The 19,432-nt window shown below is 36.2% G+C and overlaps 1 protein-coding gene across 4 annotated transcripts in view; it reads right to left on the bottom strand.

The window, feature by feature from the left end:
- mxt (Eukaryotic translation initiation factor mextil) overlaps positions 1-19,432 on the bottom strand; it is a 322,652-nt gene that overhangs the window by 85,941 nt on the left and 217,279 nt on the right. For all 4 annotated transcript variants that reach the window (XM_090377627.1, XM_090377628.1, XM_090377626.1 and 1 more), the window contains 2 exons: positions 18,055-18,167; positions 1,022-1,199 (listed from right to left, as the gene is read on the bottom strand). In XM_090377627.1, coding sequence (XP_090233753.1) covers positions 1,022-1,199; positions 18,055-18,167 — 291 coding nt within the window. The remainder of the gene's footprint in view (positions 1-1,021; positions 1,200-18,054; positions 18,168-19,432) is intronic.

Genomic DNA, 19,432 nt, shown 5'->3' with positions numbered 1-19,432 from the left:
TTGATTATCAGAGATATACCAACTAAATTAGAACCAGCATGCATGTACATGCGAAGGCCACTATTTCAAAAAGAAAAATTCCTAAAGCATAGGATAGCTCCAATTATAAGAACTTTTCAAACAACTCTTCATATATACTGTATTCAAATTAATAAACTGCAGTGTTTACTAACAGGTTATCATACCCTGAAATCTATAAACAGCTTGCTAGCACCATATTTCATCGTCAGTGACTAGGCTGCCATTGTGTTTGCATGACCTTCATGCATTTATGGTGTGTGTATGTACATAAACCATCAGTAAAGTTCATGTTCATACATGGCTGCTTCCAAATGAACAGTTGAAAAATGCTAATTTGACCAATACATCACTATATTAAAATATTTTGTGTCAACAGTTTGATGTGACAATGATAGCTTGTATTAAGATATAGAATAACACTTGAAGAAAGTCAATGCAAACTTGTTGCATTTTAGTATTCTCATGGGATCACATGAAAACAGGGAGTTAAGAGCAGCACTGTAATAAGGCTAGTGTTTTTTCATCATTCCAGGAAATATTACAATTGACGAAACAAATCTGAAATTGTGAAACATTGTGGAGGATAAAAAAAAAAATAGATTAGAGCAATGTTAAAAGTTTGGAAAGATGGAGAAAACTACATGTATATAATTCTAAAAGACAATCTTTCACAAATAATAATGAGATATCAAGTGAAATACTGAAGGATTAGTTAACCATTATGTCTCCAAATGAACTAGAATTTCTTCAAAATAAAATATTATGGAAATGACACTGGATTTTTTTTATTCTAGATAATATAAGACATTGGCTTCTGGATATCAGGAAAAACTAATTTACGTATTTTTTGTAAAAACTGAAGCATGATTTGTGGGGGGGGGGCGCGGGAAGAGAGAGCAACTTAGTTTCAAATAAGTATGTTATCAGAATAAAACATCGTTATCATCATCATACACATTAAATAATATTTAATTTAGTAATCCAAATAAAATTATCGCACCTCTTTACAGTTGGGCTTGCTTTCATCATTAGAGCTCCCATTCTCTTCTACTTTATAAGTTTCATCTTCACTTGTGTTGCTAAGTGGTGATGATTCTCTGTTTACTGTATTACCATTACAGAGCAAATTTGCAACATCAGAAGATACTGCCTCATTCTGTTGTAAGCACTGTGGTGACCTTAAATTTATAAATATAACCTTTATTAAGCAGGTATATAATGCATTCATATTGTAACTATTTTTAGTGCACTTTTATTAAAAACATTCTTATGTTTTTGGTTTGTCCATTGGGTCTTTCTATTTATTGGTATAAGTGATTTCCATGTGTGATACCATTTAAATTTAAACAGAGACACTAAACAGAATAGGTTATCCCAATGAATTGTAAAGTACAGTAATTTCAAAAGTGCACCAACGGAGAGATCAAATACACAAAAATTATCATTTAGTATTAGTATTAATAATGACAAATGCAAGAAAGCAAGCTTATACAGCATCAGCTAAAAAATAAGCCAACACTCCCCATATCACCTGTCCATCCTTCTAACATTTGTCTAGTTATTCCTTGAATTTATTCAAACTATCCACCTCTACAACACCAGATGGGAGTTTGTTCCAACATTCAACCACCTGATGGCCAAAGACAAATTTCCACACATTTAGCAGGCAACCCTCTTCTCTCAGTTTGAATTTATGCCCCTCATGTGTTCAGTCTGAAGAGAAGGAAGGATTCATTAAGCGTTGAGCTTGCTCAATCCATTTAAAGCCTTAAACACGTCAATCAGATCTCCTCAGAGGAGTCTAGTCTCCAGGCACTGCAGTTTACAGAACTTAAGCCTTTTCTCATAAGGATTGGATTTTTCTGGCACATTAGCAGCAGTGGCTATTATGCGCTAAGACAAAGGTAAAAATAGATTCCGGTAACTCTGAAAGAGGTTACGTGGTCAAAAGATTAGGTATAAGTTTAAAAGGCGATATATATTCTAAAAATATAAAGCTTATTTTATATACATGTATATAAATTAGTAAGCTGTAAAAAACTAAAAAACGCTGACACCTTGTCATTGTCAGATAAAATCGGACTGAGGGGTATAAGGCTCAGTCAGATGGTTAAAAGCAGTAGAGCACATATTATTAAAATCTGAGCACTCGAATAAAAAATGTTTCAGGGATAAAATTATATCACAGGAATCACACATAGGAAGGTATCAAGCCTCAGAAAGAATGTGTAAGATGGCTGTATCCTATGTGGGTCCGAGCAAGAACAACTTCCTTCTTATGATTCCTGCATAGACTAGACTGCCACAGTTCAATTATAGGCTTTATCTGATGTAATTTATTTGTAGTCTGTCTACTTCATGAATCCTGCCATTGGGAGTGTATCTTTTGGTGTGTTATTTGCCTGTAGTCTGTATAGGGGATTGACAGGCAACAATAATTAGTGGGAATTGCTGATTTGGCTGTGGTGTCAGCTATATCATTTCCCCTAATTCCGACGTGGCTAGGAATCCAGCAGAAGCGGATACCATATTCGTGTTCATGGAGAGGGTGGATCTTCTGTTGAACTTGATTGCTCATAACAGTATCCTTTTGTTCCTCTAACTAAGCTCATTACTCTTCTGTTGTTTGGTTTTTAGGAGCATTAGCAACTAAGGCCATATTGCTTCGGGGATATGCGGTGGTCATTCCCTGACCTTTCCGCATCCTCCGTATTTGGTGGCTCACAGGCTCGAACCCCGGTCTAATCAAGAAGCATGTGCTATGCACTGCTGCTCCTACCCACCTGGCTACGGAGGTGCCACACCATTACTCTTCTCTTCGCCCATTCCAACAGATCCATGTCCTTCCTAAAATGAGGCTTCCATATCTGTATCTATTCACATAACACTGTGCTGCATTGAAATAGAAAGCATGATTTGAAATCATGAGGTACACATGGAGACAAGGTCATCTCAGCAAGAAATGTGTAATTTGTGATTTCAGTAATTTCTTTCTATTTCAGTGCAGTGTTATGCGAGTAGATTGCAATTCCTGCATATTTGTTCCCTTCACTCTCACACTTAATTACTGCAAAGGGGACAAATAGAACACACAAAATAATCCTGCTGTGTAATCCTGTGCGCACTATTACACAGAACAGAGCAAACATGCAAGTTCAGAGTGACACCATGTCACCTTGCCTCGACCGAAGAAGTCCATACCCAAGCATCAGCTGGGAAAGTGCTACAGTATTCTTGGATCGTAAAGAAGTTCTTGAATATTATCTGGAAAAAGGAAAAACAAATACAGTGACATGCTTCGAAACCTCTTAAAGACAGAAATTAACAAGAAACATTAGGCATTAGGGTCTTCGGTTAGTGTCTGCCGTTGATAACACCCATATTCACACTCCCCATTTTATAGTGAATCAGTTATAGAAGATTTAAATTTGAGGCATCATCCCATCCTCCATATTCAGCAGACTTGCACTGAAAGGACAGAATTCATGGGATACCTGGTTCATAGGCAACAGGACACTGTCACTCCTCTCGACAGTGGACGAACCCACCATTTGGCAGGTATATAGGTACACTGCATTGCTGCATTCACATAGATGGTAATTCGATGTCAGTATGGATAAATGTCATGAGTTAATAGACTTTGAAAGAGGGACGATAGTGAGTGTCTGATGCATGGTCCACTCCATCGCAGAGATGGTACAGAAATTGCACTGTCCCCGTTCGACAGTATCAACAGTGTAACGGGAATATGCCATTTCCAGAATAACATCTCGTCGTGGACAGCGCTATGGGTGGAGAAAGATGGCAGATGAACGTGGCCATTGTTGTCTGTCTCACACTGTTTCAGCCAACGGGAGAGCGACAGTGGCACAAATCACTGCTGACTTCAACAAGGGAGCTGCTAGAAACATCTCCACCAAGGTCATCAGGCGATCATTAGCCGCAACAGGTTATGGGAGCCACCGATCCACGAGAGTCCCATTGCTAACACCACGACACAGGACGCTATGCCTCAACTGGGTGAAAAAACATCGGCACTGGACCTTGGATGATTGGAGACAGGTCTCCTGGTCCTGTTTCCAATTATTTCAAGTGGATGGGAGGGTGCATATCTGGCGGAAACCACAGGAAGCTATGCACCCATCATGTCAACAAAGAACTGTTCAGGCATGTGTTCAACCGCGCGCATGTTGGGACCTCTGATACGTCTAGACATCTCTGAATGGTCCAGGTTACGTGTCCATCCTTGCAGACCATCTGCATCCCTTCATGGTCATCGTGCACCCACAGGGCAATGGACTCTTCAAACAGGATAATGCCCCCCCCCCCACACAGAGCCATAGTAACTAGAACATGGTTCGAAGAGCATTCCGCAGATTTTACCACCTCCCAATTCACCAGAAAAACTCTGTGGAGCATCTTTGGGATGCTGTGGAAATATTCATTCGAGCTTTGGATCCTCGACCCAGGAATGTGATGGAATTATGGACAGTGGTGCAGCAAGCGTGGATGGAAATACCTGTGGAACACTTTCATAAACTAGTCGACTCAATACCTCACCATGTGACTGCCCTTATCTGGGCAAAAAGTGGGCCGACCGGTTACTAGGTAACGATCCCATTATTTCTGTATACTCAGCTTATATTGTAATACATAAAACATTTGTTATATAATATTGGTGTAAATACACCATAGTTTACCCATACGTTTAACTACATAAGTAGTGCAGAGGTATTCTTTGATTTTATCTCATATTGTGGCTACCTTCACAATGAGAAACTAGGTATTGCACTATTTCGAATAAACAACGCTTCTCTAATAGAGGAAGACTACTGTTATTTATTCTCAGTGGGCACCACCACCAGGTAGCCACAATATGAGATAAAATCAAACGATGTCTTTACACTACTTATGTAGTTAAACTTATGGGTAAACTATGGTGTATTTACACCAATATTATACAGTTAATTTCAACCCATAATATATTGTGCAGTTAGTGTTCTAAATATTATTATTACCTACACCATTTGGCATCTCTCATGTTGTGGAATTAACTTCACAACTGTGATGGCATGTTTGCATTACCAGGATACCAGCCCATACACCAATGAGTGAGCCAACAAGCTCCGAAACGGTGCTGTCTGGGTGGTGGTGGTGCCCACTGAGAATAAATGACAGTAATCTCCTGTATTAGAGAAGCATTGTCTATTTGAAGTAGTGCAATCCCTGGTATCTTGTTGTGAAGGTAGCCACAATATGAGATAAAATCAAATGATGCCTTTACACTACTTATGTAGTTAAACTTATGGGTAAACTATGGTGTATTTACAACAATATTATATAGTTAATTTCAACCCATAACATATTATGCCTTGTGTATTTAGTCTTCTAAATAAAACATTTGTATAAATTCCCTTTTTGTGTCAAGCTGATGATAACATATGTCTAGTACAGGTGATTGTTCCATTTATCAAAACAACAATATTGTAATAATTATATTTTAATATTAAAATAATTTTAATAATTAACCACGAGGTAGTAATTAATTAATAATTTAATTAATTAATAATTAACCCCCTGCTGACTTTGCTCACCAACCCCCACACACGCTGTTCTACATAAAATGTAGAGGTATGACAGAATAAGTCAAATCTTTTCTACGTAAAAGACAAACCTGTCAAAATGCACTGATCGATATCTAATCAGGAAATGACCTATGTATTTATCTGTGCATTTGTAGTGGCGCAATTGCACTGCCCACTTGTGTCACATGACCTACATTGGCTACCTCTCCACCATGCAGCATTCTCAAGGTCGAATAAATAGCACTATGTAATTATTTACCTGCATTTACATAGGTTCCTTAGGAAAAGGCCTTTTGCTTCAGGTTTCATAATGCATGAGGAATATTGTTGCATCGAAAGAGCAGGACTAAAATATTTACAAATTATACAAATACTTAAAATACAGTTGTGCCCCTGTATCCGCTGATTCAGCTATCCGCAGTTAACCACGAAAAAAAAAACTTAGTATGTACTACTCATGTGTCCAATGCAATGCTTCCCTTTATTTTTTACAATGTTGCCTGTGGTTTGATCATCAACATTATAATGGTACTTTAGAGATTAACGGATGCACCGTTTTCACTTTTGAATAATTTGAAGTTTTTTTTTTAATTTAAAAGCACAACTCTTGCATTTCCCCATCATTTTCGCTATTTCTAAACAAAAAATAATAATAATAATTACTATAAAAAAAAAAAAAAAAAATCCCGACATCCCTGACATAAATAATGAAACAAAATTTGTCCTTTTGCGGTGCGAAAGAACACAACAATCAATGCGACGCACTAAATCAAACTAAACATTTCGTCTTGAAATGTCCCGCAAATAAATCGAGAGTCTGCTGTACTTTATTATTACCGTATTTAATGTTGGTAATGTCTTACTGTGTGTCTAATTTATCAATTAAACTTTATCATACATATGTATGTACAAGAAAATCATGTTATATATAGGGGTCGGCAGGTGTTCGCTTATATCCGTGGTTTCAGCCATCCACGGTAAGTTTTGGAACGTATCCCCCGCAGATACGGGGGTCTTACTGTATTTACAAATATACAAACTATACTGGGATGATGGGTCTCTTCATCAGCTGACATTAATATACAAAAAAACGTTACAATCATCAAATGATGCCGGGAGTGGTCGTGTATTAGACAGTGAAGCACATGCAATGAACTTTGGCAGCATCCCATGTATGCACTCTACATTGTCAACAGCAAGTGTCTGATTCTGCCTAGTGATCCATTTGTGTTCCTTCCATTTAATGCTCACTAACTTCGTGCACGTGCTTCGCTGTAAAATTTATGACCATGCCCGGAATCATTTGATGTTCCATTGTAACATTTTTTGTATATTGTCAGCTGACAGGACCCATCGTCTCGATATAGTAGATATCTACTATATCGAGACGATGGGTCTCGATATAGTAATGCTTTTTCATGTGTAGACTTTCTGATTCTGCAAGGCAGGGCTAACTGCTATGGCATCATACTACAAGAAAATGATTGACAGGTCTATCTTAAATACCACACCTAGGCACATCACTCTTAAATTAAGTTGCATATACCACAGCAATGATTCATTACCGGATAGAGTTTAGTAGCATTATGATGTCACACAATGTTGACAGTTCGCTGTTGTTAATTGTGGGGTTTTATTTTTAGTGTTTTTAATTCCTGAAAACATTTGCTGTTCAGGAAATTTATAGACGTTTGTACAAGTTGGTACCAATGATATTAAAAGTATAAGAACAGCGGAATCACTTATCAAGAACAGGTCAATGTTGAATTTGAAGGTGTCTGCAATTCTGCCCAGACATGATATAAGGGAGTATATGATGAGAGCCTTGTTAATCAATTCGGCCCTGGAGAGACTGTGCAAGGCTCATGGGGTAGAATTTTTCTCGGCCTGCTCTGTGCTTGTTAAGAGGAGAAACTCCTTCTACAGAGGATGGGATACACTTAAATAGAAAGGGTGCAAGAATATTTGCTGATGCTACTGAGGCAGTGTTAAGTGAGTTGGAAAACTGCTAGCTTGGGGGGGGGGATACAAGGACTGATAGATTAGCAGTAGCTGCTGGCAGAGCAGAGGTGAAATTGATTCTTGCACTGCTTCTATTGGAATGAGCAGCAGTCTGGAAAACAAGGTGCTGGGGATCATTGCGGAACAAGTAAATAGATGGGCTGTGCTAGAGTAACTAAGAATAAGAACAGGTGCATGCATACTTACGGGTACACCAGTGCTAGGAGTCTAGCAAATAAATTTGATGAATTTGAGGTGCTGGTCAAAACATCAAAGGTAGATACTGTTAGGATATCAGAGATGTGGTGTCACACAGATATAAGGAATGCAGAATTGGAATTTGGGGGGTACAATGTGCACAGGAAGGACAGACTGGATAGGAAGGGAGGAGGGTAATGCTATTAGTTAAGAAATGCATAAAATCTAAGGAAGTGCATCCAGTTGATGTAGGTGGACAGTGCAGTGTTCAGTGAGTTTAGTATGACATAAGCACTGGGAAAGGAAAATTGAAGTAGGAGTGTGCTATAGGCACTAATGACTCTGATGAGTATAATGAACAGCTGTACAGAGAAAGAGTGGGCCAGTATATCAGATTGTCTTATGAGTTAATAATGGGTTATATATTAATTAATTACTACCTCATGGTTAATTATTAAAATTATTTTAATATTAAAATATAATTATTACAATACTGTTATGTTTTGATAAATAGAACAATCACCTGTAATAGACATACGTTATCATCAACTTGATACAAAAAGGGAATTTATACAAATGTTTTTTATTTAGAATACTAAATGCACAAGACGTAATATGTTACGGATTGAAATAAAATTTCCCAAATATTGACTGGAACTTGTGGGTTGGTCATTTGCACACTAGCAAGGCTTTTGTGGATATATTGGATGTTTGTTTTCTACAGCAGCACGTTCGGGAGGTAACTAGAGGGTTGTTGTTGTTATTTGGTTTTTAGGAGCATTAGCAACTAAGGCCATATTTCTCCGGGGATATGCGGTTGTCATTCCCTGACCTTTCCACATCCTCTGTATTTGGTGTTCACGGGCTCGAACCCCAATCTAATCAAGAAGCGTGTGCTACGCACTGCTGCTCCTGCCCACCTGGCTACGGAGGCGCCAGGTAACCAGAGGGAGTAATACTCTTGATCCGATTATTAGTAGCGATTCATCATGCATTTAAGAATCTGCAAATAAAGGAATCACTATGGCAGTAATCACATTGTGTTGATATGGGATTAACTCAAAGAGGTAAATACCATTAGGGGTAAAGGGAAAGGTTTTTACTTTCGTAAAGGTGACTATAGTGGTCTCAGAGAGTTTTTAAAGTCTATGCAGTGGGACCAACTGATGATGTTACCAACAGCAAATTCTAAATGGGAAACATTCAAAGAATTAATCTTGGAAGCTACTAGGCTTTTCATACCAAGTAAAAAATATTGTTCAAGGTTTAGGCCAAAATGGATGGCAGATGAAATAATAAGACATATGGCAGAGAAGAAAATGCATGGAATACATATAAATTAATGGGTGACACAGAAGCCTATAGAAGATATAAGCTGGTCTGTAATCAAGTCACAAAGGAGGTTAGGCAGGCAAAGGCAGGTTACAAGAAATCTTTGGCAAAGGATGCAAAGAAAAACAGCAGAGTCCTTTACTTATGTAAACTCTAGAAGAAAGGGGATGAATCAGATTGGTCCACTCGATGATTCAACTGTTGATGATCCTGCTCAGGTAGCTAACAAACTAAATGAGTATTTTGCATCTACATTCACACAAGAGGAATTATTCAAAGAGGGGAATATACCAGAGGTGTATTAAACTATGGTAGTGAGTAAAATTATTTTTTAATAACTGAGAGCAAAGTGGAGGAGTTGTTGAAGATAAACATAAAAAAGGCACCTCGGGTGGATGGGATCTATCCAGTTATAGTAAAGGAGGCAGCAAAAGAAGTAAGCACCCCTTAGCCATAATTATGAGAGCTTTCTTGGACTCAGGGGAGCTACCCATGGACTGGAGATGTGCAAATGAGACTCCAATTCACAAAGGAGGATCAAAGGGTAACACAAGTAATTATGGACCTGCTAGTTTAACTTCTGTTCTGAGGAAATTAATAGAGGTATTGGTTAAAGCGCCGGAGGATCATCTAGACAACACTTCGGTTATAGTTCAGACACAGAATGGGTTTGTTAAGGGGAAGTCTTGTCTGACCAATTTGATACTATGATGTGGTCACAAAGGAACTGGATACAAAAAAATAATTTTTATATCACATACTTGGATCTTAGGAAAGCTTTTGATACTGTTGCAAATGGAAGACTACTGTACAAATTAGTGCAGTATGGCATTAAGGGCAAACTGCTGCCAGGGATTCATTAAAGATGCCTCTGGAGTCAAGAACTCGATGATTCATTTTTAATGCACTAAACACCGATTCAAACAAAATAAAATAAAACAAAGATTTAATATAAAATAAGTCTATACAATAAAATATAAACTGAGGTTAAAATAAAATAAAATACGATAAAATAAAAGTGTAGTTAAAAGCGCTAAAAAGATTAAAATCACTAAAACCACTATACAACAATAGCTTTCTGCAGCAGCAGCTGCCTTCATAAGCGGAAATGGTTATGAATTATCCAAATAATATACAAAGGGTACTAGGAAAGTTTTGCAATATGACGCAACAATGAATCACAGGAAGCTGCGTGTTGCTGCATGTTGAGACATGTTCATACATGCATAGTAGCCGCCGCGCCAAGTCGATGGGCTCAGTTATTCATTAGTAGTGAGAGTGTAAAGTGCTTGCGATGGCATCGTGGTCACGAAATGAGATAAGGACAGTTTTGCGGTATAATTTCGTGCGTGGTTTAACCATAGACCAGTGCTTAGAAGAAATGACTCTTGCACTAGATGATGATTGTCCACATCGTACAACGATATTCAGGTAGTATAGAGAATTCCAAAGGGGAAATTTCACTCTGGAGGATTTTGAGAGGCCGGGAAGGCCACGAACGTCAGTTACGGAGGAAAACGTTACTGCTGTGAGGAAAATGCTTGACGAAAACAGGCGAGTGACCTACCAACAGATAGAGGATACTTTGGGCCTGAATGCACCAGCAATTCGTTCGATTCTGCAAGATCATTTGCACGTGAAGAAACTTTGTTCTCTCTGGCTGCCGCATCAACTGACTGAAGAGCAGATGACACAACGTGTGACTTGGTGCCGGGAGATGTTAAAAAAGTTTGATAAGGGACAATCTCGGTATGTGAACAACATCGTGACAGGTGACGAAACTTGGCTGTACTATTACGATCTGCCGACCAAGGCTCAAAACAAAGTTTGGGTCTTTGATGATGACGACACACCCGTAATTGTCAGAAAATCCCGATCTGTAAAGAAGAAAATGATAGCTGTATTTTTCAAATAGAGTGGAATTGTGGAACGTGTCGTTTTGGACATGCAGAAGACAGTCACAGCTAAGTGGTATACTGAACAATGCCTGCCTAAAGTCATTGGATCTATGAAGAACCTGCGGCCAAAGTCAAGAATGGACACCTGGTACCTCCATCACGATAATGCTCCAGCTCACCGCGCCAAAGCCTGCACCGAATATTTGACCACGACAGGACTGAAACTTCTCGAGCACCCTCCCTACAGTCCAGACCTTGCTCCCAGCGACTTTGCACTGTTCCCGCATGTGAAAATGAAGCTAAAAGGGAGGCAGTTTTCCAGTGATGAGGACCTTCTACGGGCTTGGGACAACAAGTGTGCTTTACTCCCTAGTGAAACTTGGCAGAACTGGTTTAAAGATTGGTTTCGGAGGATGGAGAGGTGTATTGAATGTAGAGGCAATTACTTTGAAAAAATTAAATAAACAAAGCTGTATTGCAAAACGTTTCTAGTACCCTTTGTATATATATCTCCCAGCAGGTCCGCAAAGTGCTCCCTCTCACGATCAGTATTAACTTTCCATATATTGGGACCGGAAGTGGCTTGGGCACAAACCATTCTAAACCATTTGTCCATCCCTAAGATAAGAGACTCAAAGAACAGATGGATATGGCAGCCCTTATCCCTGTTAATATTGTGGCATCCAGACAAGCATATCCACAAGCTCTCCAGCCACTTCCGGTTCCAGAAACCACAGGCTCTATCAACAACCACCGCTCCTTTGGCTGAAATGCCATGCCCTGTCTCCCAAGCATGTTCGGCTATGGCTGAACCTCCATAATCGGCTATCTGATGGCTCTATCTTGTTCACCCAGGTGATCACATAATCTATGCTTTGTTTCTCCCACATAAGTCAGTGTTTGAGTTAGTGTTTAGTGCATTAAAAATGAATCATGCTGCTATGGATAAAGGGATGGTTGAGTGGGAGAAGACAGGGAGTGGTAATCAATGGACACTGCTCTTCGTGGACTAATGTTATTAGTGGAGTTCCCCAGGGTTCAGTGTTGGTACATTGCTTTCTGTATTTATTAATGGTGGTATATTGGGCTTAATGTCTAATTTGCAGACGAAACAAAGTTGGCAGGGTTGTTAATGACACTAATGATAGTACACTGCTGCAACAGGATCTAGAAAAGTTGAGCAGATAGGCTGAGAATAAATCGTGAATATTTTTTTGCAAGGCGTATCACATTAAGTTTCCCAAAGTCAAAATTACTGCTTTCATTTCTGATAGCATTAATATCAAATACTTTCCAATCGTTTAATTCATCATCAGGAAATCTGTTATCTAAGTGATCACGTACACATTTGATGCAGCGAATTACAGCTGCAGTGTCAACATCACTTTGAATTTTTGATAATACTTCTTTCATATTTTCCCTACAGAAAATATTTTTTCCAAGATATTGGCTCTTAATTTGTTTATTTTAGTTTTAACATATTGATGTATAGATATTTGAAAAGCAATGCAAGCTCTCCTAATACATCATTGAGTGCAATTAATTCCACATGATATTGTGAATTTGTAAAAATTAGTAAACAGTATTTACTAATAGAATCATTACATTCGTTAACCTGCTCAGTGCAATAATCGATTAATGTTTCATAATTTTTTACTAAAGCATCAACTGCAAAATGTCTGGATAACCATCTGACTTCATTTAATGGTCCAAAAGATACAACATGTTCTGTAACCTAGGCTAGTTCTTCTAATTTTCCTTTTTTTATGCTAGACCTGCTAAACATTGCATATACAGTTCTAAGCAATGTCTCTATATCTTGCATAATAGACACATTTTTCCACGTGTCGTCCGATCCTAAATCTTCTTGTTGTGCAACGCAATGTTGTTCAGATAAATATAATATTTCCATTTTGAGAATTGCTGCTACTCCATTTTTCCTTCCAAGCATAACACTTGCTCCATCTGACACATTACCATCTTTTGAATATCAAGATTATATTTGTCACAAAAAAATTTAATTTTTTCTAAAATGGACATACTGTCACAGTTTGTAAGCTTCAAAATATCTCCAAATACTGTTTTGTAATATGTTTCATTTTTCACTCGAAATTTAAAATACAAAATGAATACTTTTTGTACTAAAATATCAGTACTTTCGTCTACAATTAACGTGTGGAAATTAGATTCTCTTATTTCGTTCAGGATATTTTTTATGAGAACAGAATTTATACATTCAACAAATTCAAATGAATAAGTTTTGTTTCTCCAATTTTTAGGTATATCTATAAATTTTTCCATGTGTTCATGAATGTCTTGTACAGAGTTCATTGATCATTAATTTTTATGGCTAATATCACATCATTAATTAAAACCTTAACCGTATCAAAATTTGATTTCAGTCATTCACTTCTTTCCTTTTTTATGTTACGTACGTCTAGTTTCCATCAAAATACTTAAAATTTCACCTTTTTTCAGATTACATAATTTGGTAACTGCGTCTATATGTATCTTCTGACTTAGATGCCGTTTTAAATAACCTAGTTTCCATTCTTCCCATTTTCTTCCTGTACTAAATTCTCTTGCAACTTTTGCTTCTGCACAAACAGTACACAAGAAAAATATCTCCTAGTTTTAGGCTTTGCTTTTTGTTTGAAAAGCCAATTCTTTTTAAATGTTTTGCAAGTTTTTTTTTATTTACAGTATTTATGTCTTCAGTTTTTCCTTTTGGACATTTTTTATCTGAAAAATTTTAAAATTAAAGAATATTATTAATTCTCTGTATTTTGTAAATGAAGTTATTATAAAATATTAGGAAAAATCAAAAATTTTTAATGCATTATTAAAATAGTTTATAAAATTTTTTTAAAAAATGTTTAATTTTTCATATTTTACCTTCTTTAATAAAACATTATATAATACTATACATTTTTGGTTACACATAACAAAAAAAAATCCGGATCAGTAGATCTGCAGACATTTTGCCCACAAATTTTTATGCATTAATTAGTAAAAATTAATACACACATACTATGTATGTGTGTGGTTGAGTGGACGACATGTAATAATGCTGACCTTCCCTATTATATGGTATTTATATTATTTTTATAACAATAAACTCACCTTAAAAACATACAATATCAACTACAACCACTACAGTCCTTTATATATTCGTAATGTAATAATTTTTTTTCATATAAATAAAAATCAACACATATAACTTTTCACCATGCACTATGTATTTGCAATGCACTATGTACAGGCAGTTCTCGCTTTACGAGTTCCCGGGTTTACAAGTTTTTTTCCCCCCCAAGTATCAAGTATCAACAAAATCGAAAATATGAACATATGCAAAAAAATGAATGTTAAACATTCATAAATATTGCATTCCAAACCACGTGTGTAGCTATACAATACAGTGTACCCTGCTTTACGATATTAATCAGTTCCAGAGACACCATCATATCGTTAAAATACCGTAATGTGAACCCAATAACACATTGTTTTTTTGGTAATTCGTTTCAAGATCTCAGAAGTTGAAATTTTTGCTGTATAACTAAGTTATTTATCTCTCTAAAATGTCATTTTTAAGGTCACAAGCATGGCCTCATAATATTTTAACGTATACATTGTTTATATAATGAGCGGTAAATAAACATTAAGTCGTTTTATTAAAGAAAACTATTGGCCATATAAAAGGTCATGAGCGTAGTTTGTAAATTGTATTAGTTACCAATTCAAATCGTTAAAATGCACTACACTTTCATCGTTATCACATGTTTTGTTATAAGAATCAATTTTAAACGCTTTTGTGATATTTTTCTAAAGCACATTTCTGGAGGTCTTGACCATAAAACAAAAATAATTTGTATTTTCCAGTTTATTGGGCTTTTCTGTTACTGCAAGCAATTATAAACGGGTAGTAATCTTCTTGCATTTGCCTAAATACCGATAGCTGGAATTGTGTGGTTTTTTTGCGTTATTATGGTGAAATGTGTTTCTCCTTTACTGAAATCTTCAATCGTATAAAAAACGAATAAATTTTCAGAATCTTCTCTTCATTTCTTTTATTTTAAGCTTCGTAAACTTGTTACTCCATGCAAATCGTGTTAGTTGCAATTTGTATGTGCCGTTAAAAAATGCTTATGCATGCAATCGTGAAATTTATAATTAAAAGAGAAGATTATCTTGGAAACAAACGCCTCTTGAAGCATTTCTGAAGGCAACTCTTTGTGCAGCAAACCAACAATGAGTGTGCATTTAGTCAAGTTGATGATGAAGAAGAATAAGCATTCTTTAACATTTGTAAGTCTTAATAATTTCTCTATTATTATAATTTGCTTGATTTTACGGCTACATTTTCATTTCTTTCGATATAAAATAATCAGCTAACTAATTTCACTAATAGCTAAGATAAACTAATCAGCTAACTAATTTCATTGTTGAGAACGTAATCCCATTTTTTAACCTTATGTCTATGGGAAATAAATTCCCGCTTTGGTTTTCCACTGGCTAGGAACGAATTAACTCGTAAAGTCGAGAACTACCTGTATTTGTAAATAAAAGATGTAGGAACATGTCATGCAATAGCGAATCTTGTGGCATGAGCCATCCCCCCCTTCCTATATCCATTCTTCCACTAATACTCCTGTCGCCATCTAGTATGTCAGCTGTGTGTGTGGGAAGTAAAAGCACCTGCGCAACTTCATAGAAATCAGTGCATGGCTTAGAGGAAACCATGGTGTGGGGGTTCCCCTCACTAAAAAAAAAATAGAAACGTATAATTCAGGTTCGTGTGACACAAATCCGAGGGGAGTGAAGCAACCTTCTGACTTGTGAATGCATATAGTTTAGTATTTCGTAAATATTTTATATATATAATCTTTATTGTATACTACAGTGATGTATATATATACAATGTACCCTTCACAGCAGCAATGCCAGGGGTTTTCCACTGGCTAGTGGACAATGGCCTTGGGGAAAATGGCCCACATTGAGACTCAGGTTCATCTTCCAGAGCCAACAACAGAATAAGTTTCAGGAATTCTTTACAATATATTCATAAAGATATACTTTTGACATTATTTACAATATATTACAAACACACAAACACAATATATTCGACATTATTATACAGTACTGCCCATGTCAATGTGCAGTTTTCCTGGTTCAGGTTAGGCTATTAAGGATCTTTCTCCGGTATTTCCGATTCTTACCAAATTTTTATATGTCGCCGTCAATTGCTTGGACTGTGGTGAGCACCGGGAGAAAACGATCACAAAGGGCTAGTCTGTTAGGGTTGGCTATAAGTGTGGGAGCTGACCCCAGTCCAGGTTGAGGGATTCTCCAGCAGCACAGTTCCCACATGTTTGGCTCAGATTATTCCGGTAGTCATTTTAGAAGTTAGTATGAGGCATCTTTCCATCACAAGATTTGGCAGTCGAACAAAATTTTTCTTTGCTGGGATGGATGATGATGTTTATGTGTAATCCAACGAACCCAGTATTTGGAGGAGCACATGTGCTTGATGTTGGTGAGGGCTGCAGACTCACAAATTTCTGAGGCATATAATATGGCAGAGTATACAGAAGTGTATATGTACTGACGAGTCACATCCAGATCCCTAACATGGAGCAGTTGTTGTTTGGTAGTGCCATTTTAGTTTTTTGTAAATATTTGTATAATAATAATAACACTATACTAATATACTAACATTATAACGCACTGATCGAAATCTAATCAGGAAGTGACCTATGTAATTATTTACCTGTGCATTTGTAGTGACGTAATTGCTCCGCCCTCTTCTCCCATTGGTTCGAATAAATATCACTAGGAGGAAAACTTTTTTTAATGTATAGAGAGATACTTAATAAATATACGCTCCATTTAATATAATTAATATTTTTTGTCTCAACATAAATAAACGAGGTCCCTTAACTCCTTTTGCATCTGGGCCCCAAGCATCTTTGCACAGCCCTGAGGAATAGTATACAATTTTTTACGCACAAAATATATAACAAATGAAAATATACAATGTGCTCACAGAGAACCATAAACTAAAACATACTAGCAAGAAAGTGTAACATGGCAGTGTGTGGGTTTAGTGCAAGTAACGTCACATTTTTGTATACATAATGACAGACAAAATGTAAAATAAACATGCACATAACTTGAAATGCATGTTATAGCAGGATGAGTTGTATATGTTTTTCAAAGTCACTTCAAGTAACATTACAAATCTTCCAGTAAGAACTGTTATCTCTTATTTGTGCTTCTAAGTAATTATAAGCACAGTTAATGATAGGTGGCAGCATAAAAATAGATTTTAAAATTGAACAAGGAGATTCATGCCTATCAGCCACTGTTGTCCAATCCTGGCCTACAAAAGCTAAAATTCTTTGGAATTCAGATTCAGAAGTTGAAGAAACTGATTTAATTAATACATAAATAGATGTAACAAATAGCATTCATCAAAATTTTTTATGATTTTTTAAAATTAATTTGCATTTTTTAAAATAAATTTTAGTCTTTTTTAAAAATTCTGATTTGATTTTTGAAATAATTTCTCTCTAATATTGACCAATGAAGCCAAGATAAGAACAAATTAATATTTAAAAGTATTTAAGTACAAAGGGTTTTTTTTTTTTTTACAAATTTTCAAATTTTTGAAAAAAAAAACCCCATTCCATGGGAATTGCACAATGCTTATAAACTTATTCATGAAAGGGTTAAATTAAAAGGCACAGTCACATTCTATTCTACTCAAAATTATCCATTAGCTATTCATGTATAAAAATTTAAATTAATTCCAAAAATAAATTTCGTACAAGAATTCATATAAAATCTCTTTATTAATTAATTAATGGTATCAAATTATTCGAAACAGGGCAACCCCATGGACACTACAACGATAAGAACACTACTAATTCCACGAGATTGGGCATTCTTACTATCACAATAATCAAGAAGTTTGCTTACATGTATAAAATAAAACAAAATTATGGAAAACTGGTAGATACCTCACTTCCCACATATCAGAATTCTGTTCATAATCTACAGTAGGTTCACATGACTGAAATGACCTGCGAAGTGCATGATAGTCCAAGTTGGGGGCCACATTTTCATGCCTCTGCTGCAAAAATAATCTGCTTGTAATGATAGCAATGAAAAATGTGATAAGATTTCATAATATCTTAAATATAAATTGTTAAATAACTTTTACATCTTTATTACAAACAGACATTATACATTTCTGAGAAATTCATGACTTATTCCATTCACAAAACTGGATAGGAATTCTAGGTGACAAGGCATTAATATACAAGAGGAAAAGAAGGGGGAAAACAGGACCATGGAGGATTCCTGCATTAGTTGAAAAGCCAGAAGAACAGAGCCATCTACCATCACATGTGATGAACAAACAAAATAAGAAAATGCCTACCCACTTAAAAAAATCAAAAAGACTAAAGATAGAAGCCTACTTTGAAGACCTCTACACCCACACATAATCACAACACTCAGAGATGGCAAAAGTAGCTGTTTAAGTTTCTGCACAGTTTACCATGGAATCTGCTCACAGTGAGTAAATAACCAAGGATATTAGCAATAGATAGGTACTGATTAAATCCATACTGGTAATCATTAATCAGATGGATGATTTGGAGGTAATGTTAAGATTTTGCTGCTATGGATTTTCACATCACTTTAGGAACAGTTGTGGTAAGCCCTACAGAGTGTTAATTGGAAGGGAAGGATTTAATAGATATGAGCAAATTAACATGTAGAAGCAAAAATGCTGGTGGCAGGTGTAAATAGGCAACAAAAAACAGAAGCTAATGCTGGAGTGAAAGTTTTAAAAACAAACGAAGAAATGCCATCAGGAGCTAGGGGCTGCTTGGTATCAAGATTTTTCAGGATCCTTTTAAACTCATTCCTAAAAACAAGAATAAGGAGAGAGCACTGAGTGTGATGTATTCAGTAAATGTGTCAAAAATACCACATGTGCAGGCATTACTGTATGCAAAAAAAAAAGCTTGGGATTTTCATGCAAGCTAACTGTAATGCATTTTATTTTTTTCTGGAACAGTCAAAGAAAATTTTTTCAAAACCATGGTTGAGATACACAAGTTTTGATATGAAACAAAAGATTATCTCCAGTATAATTTTGGTAACACAATCTGAGCGAGCATTAGAAGCAGAAGATTTAAAACATCAATCCTACCAAGGAAAAGAGGAACAGAATCAACCAAATCAAATCATTTGGTAATATCATAATGTCAAATGATATGACCATAGTTGAGATCTGAAGTACCTACAGTTTACTATTTAGCACTGCACAAATTTATGCATTATTTAGGTTTAGTTAAGGAAGACAGTGTTTCTGATAGTGGCAGACTT

Source organism: Mastigoproctus giganteus, chromosome 7, assembly GCF_048544385.1.
Source record: "Mastigoproctus giganteus isolate SK-2022 chromosome 7, ASM4854438v1, whole genome shotgun sequence".
NCBI classification, from domain to species: Eukaryota; Metazoa; Arthropoda; class Arachnida; order Uropygi; family Thelyphonidae; genus Mastigoproctus; species Mastigoproctus giganteus.
This window is presented reverse-complemented; position numbering and strand designations above follow the sequence as displayed.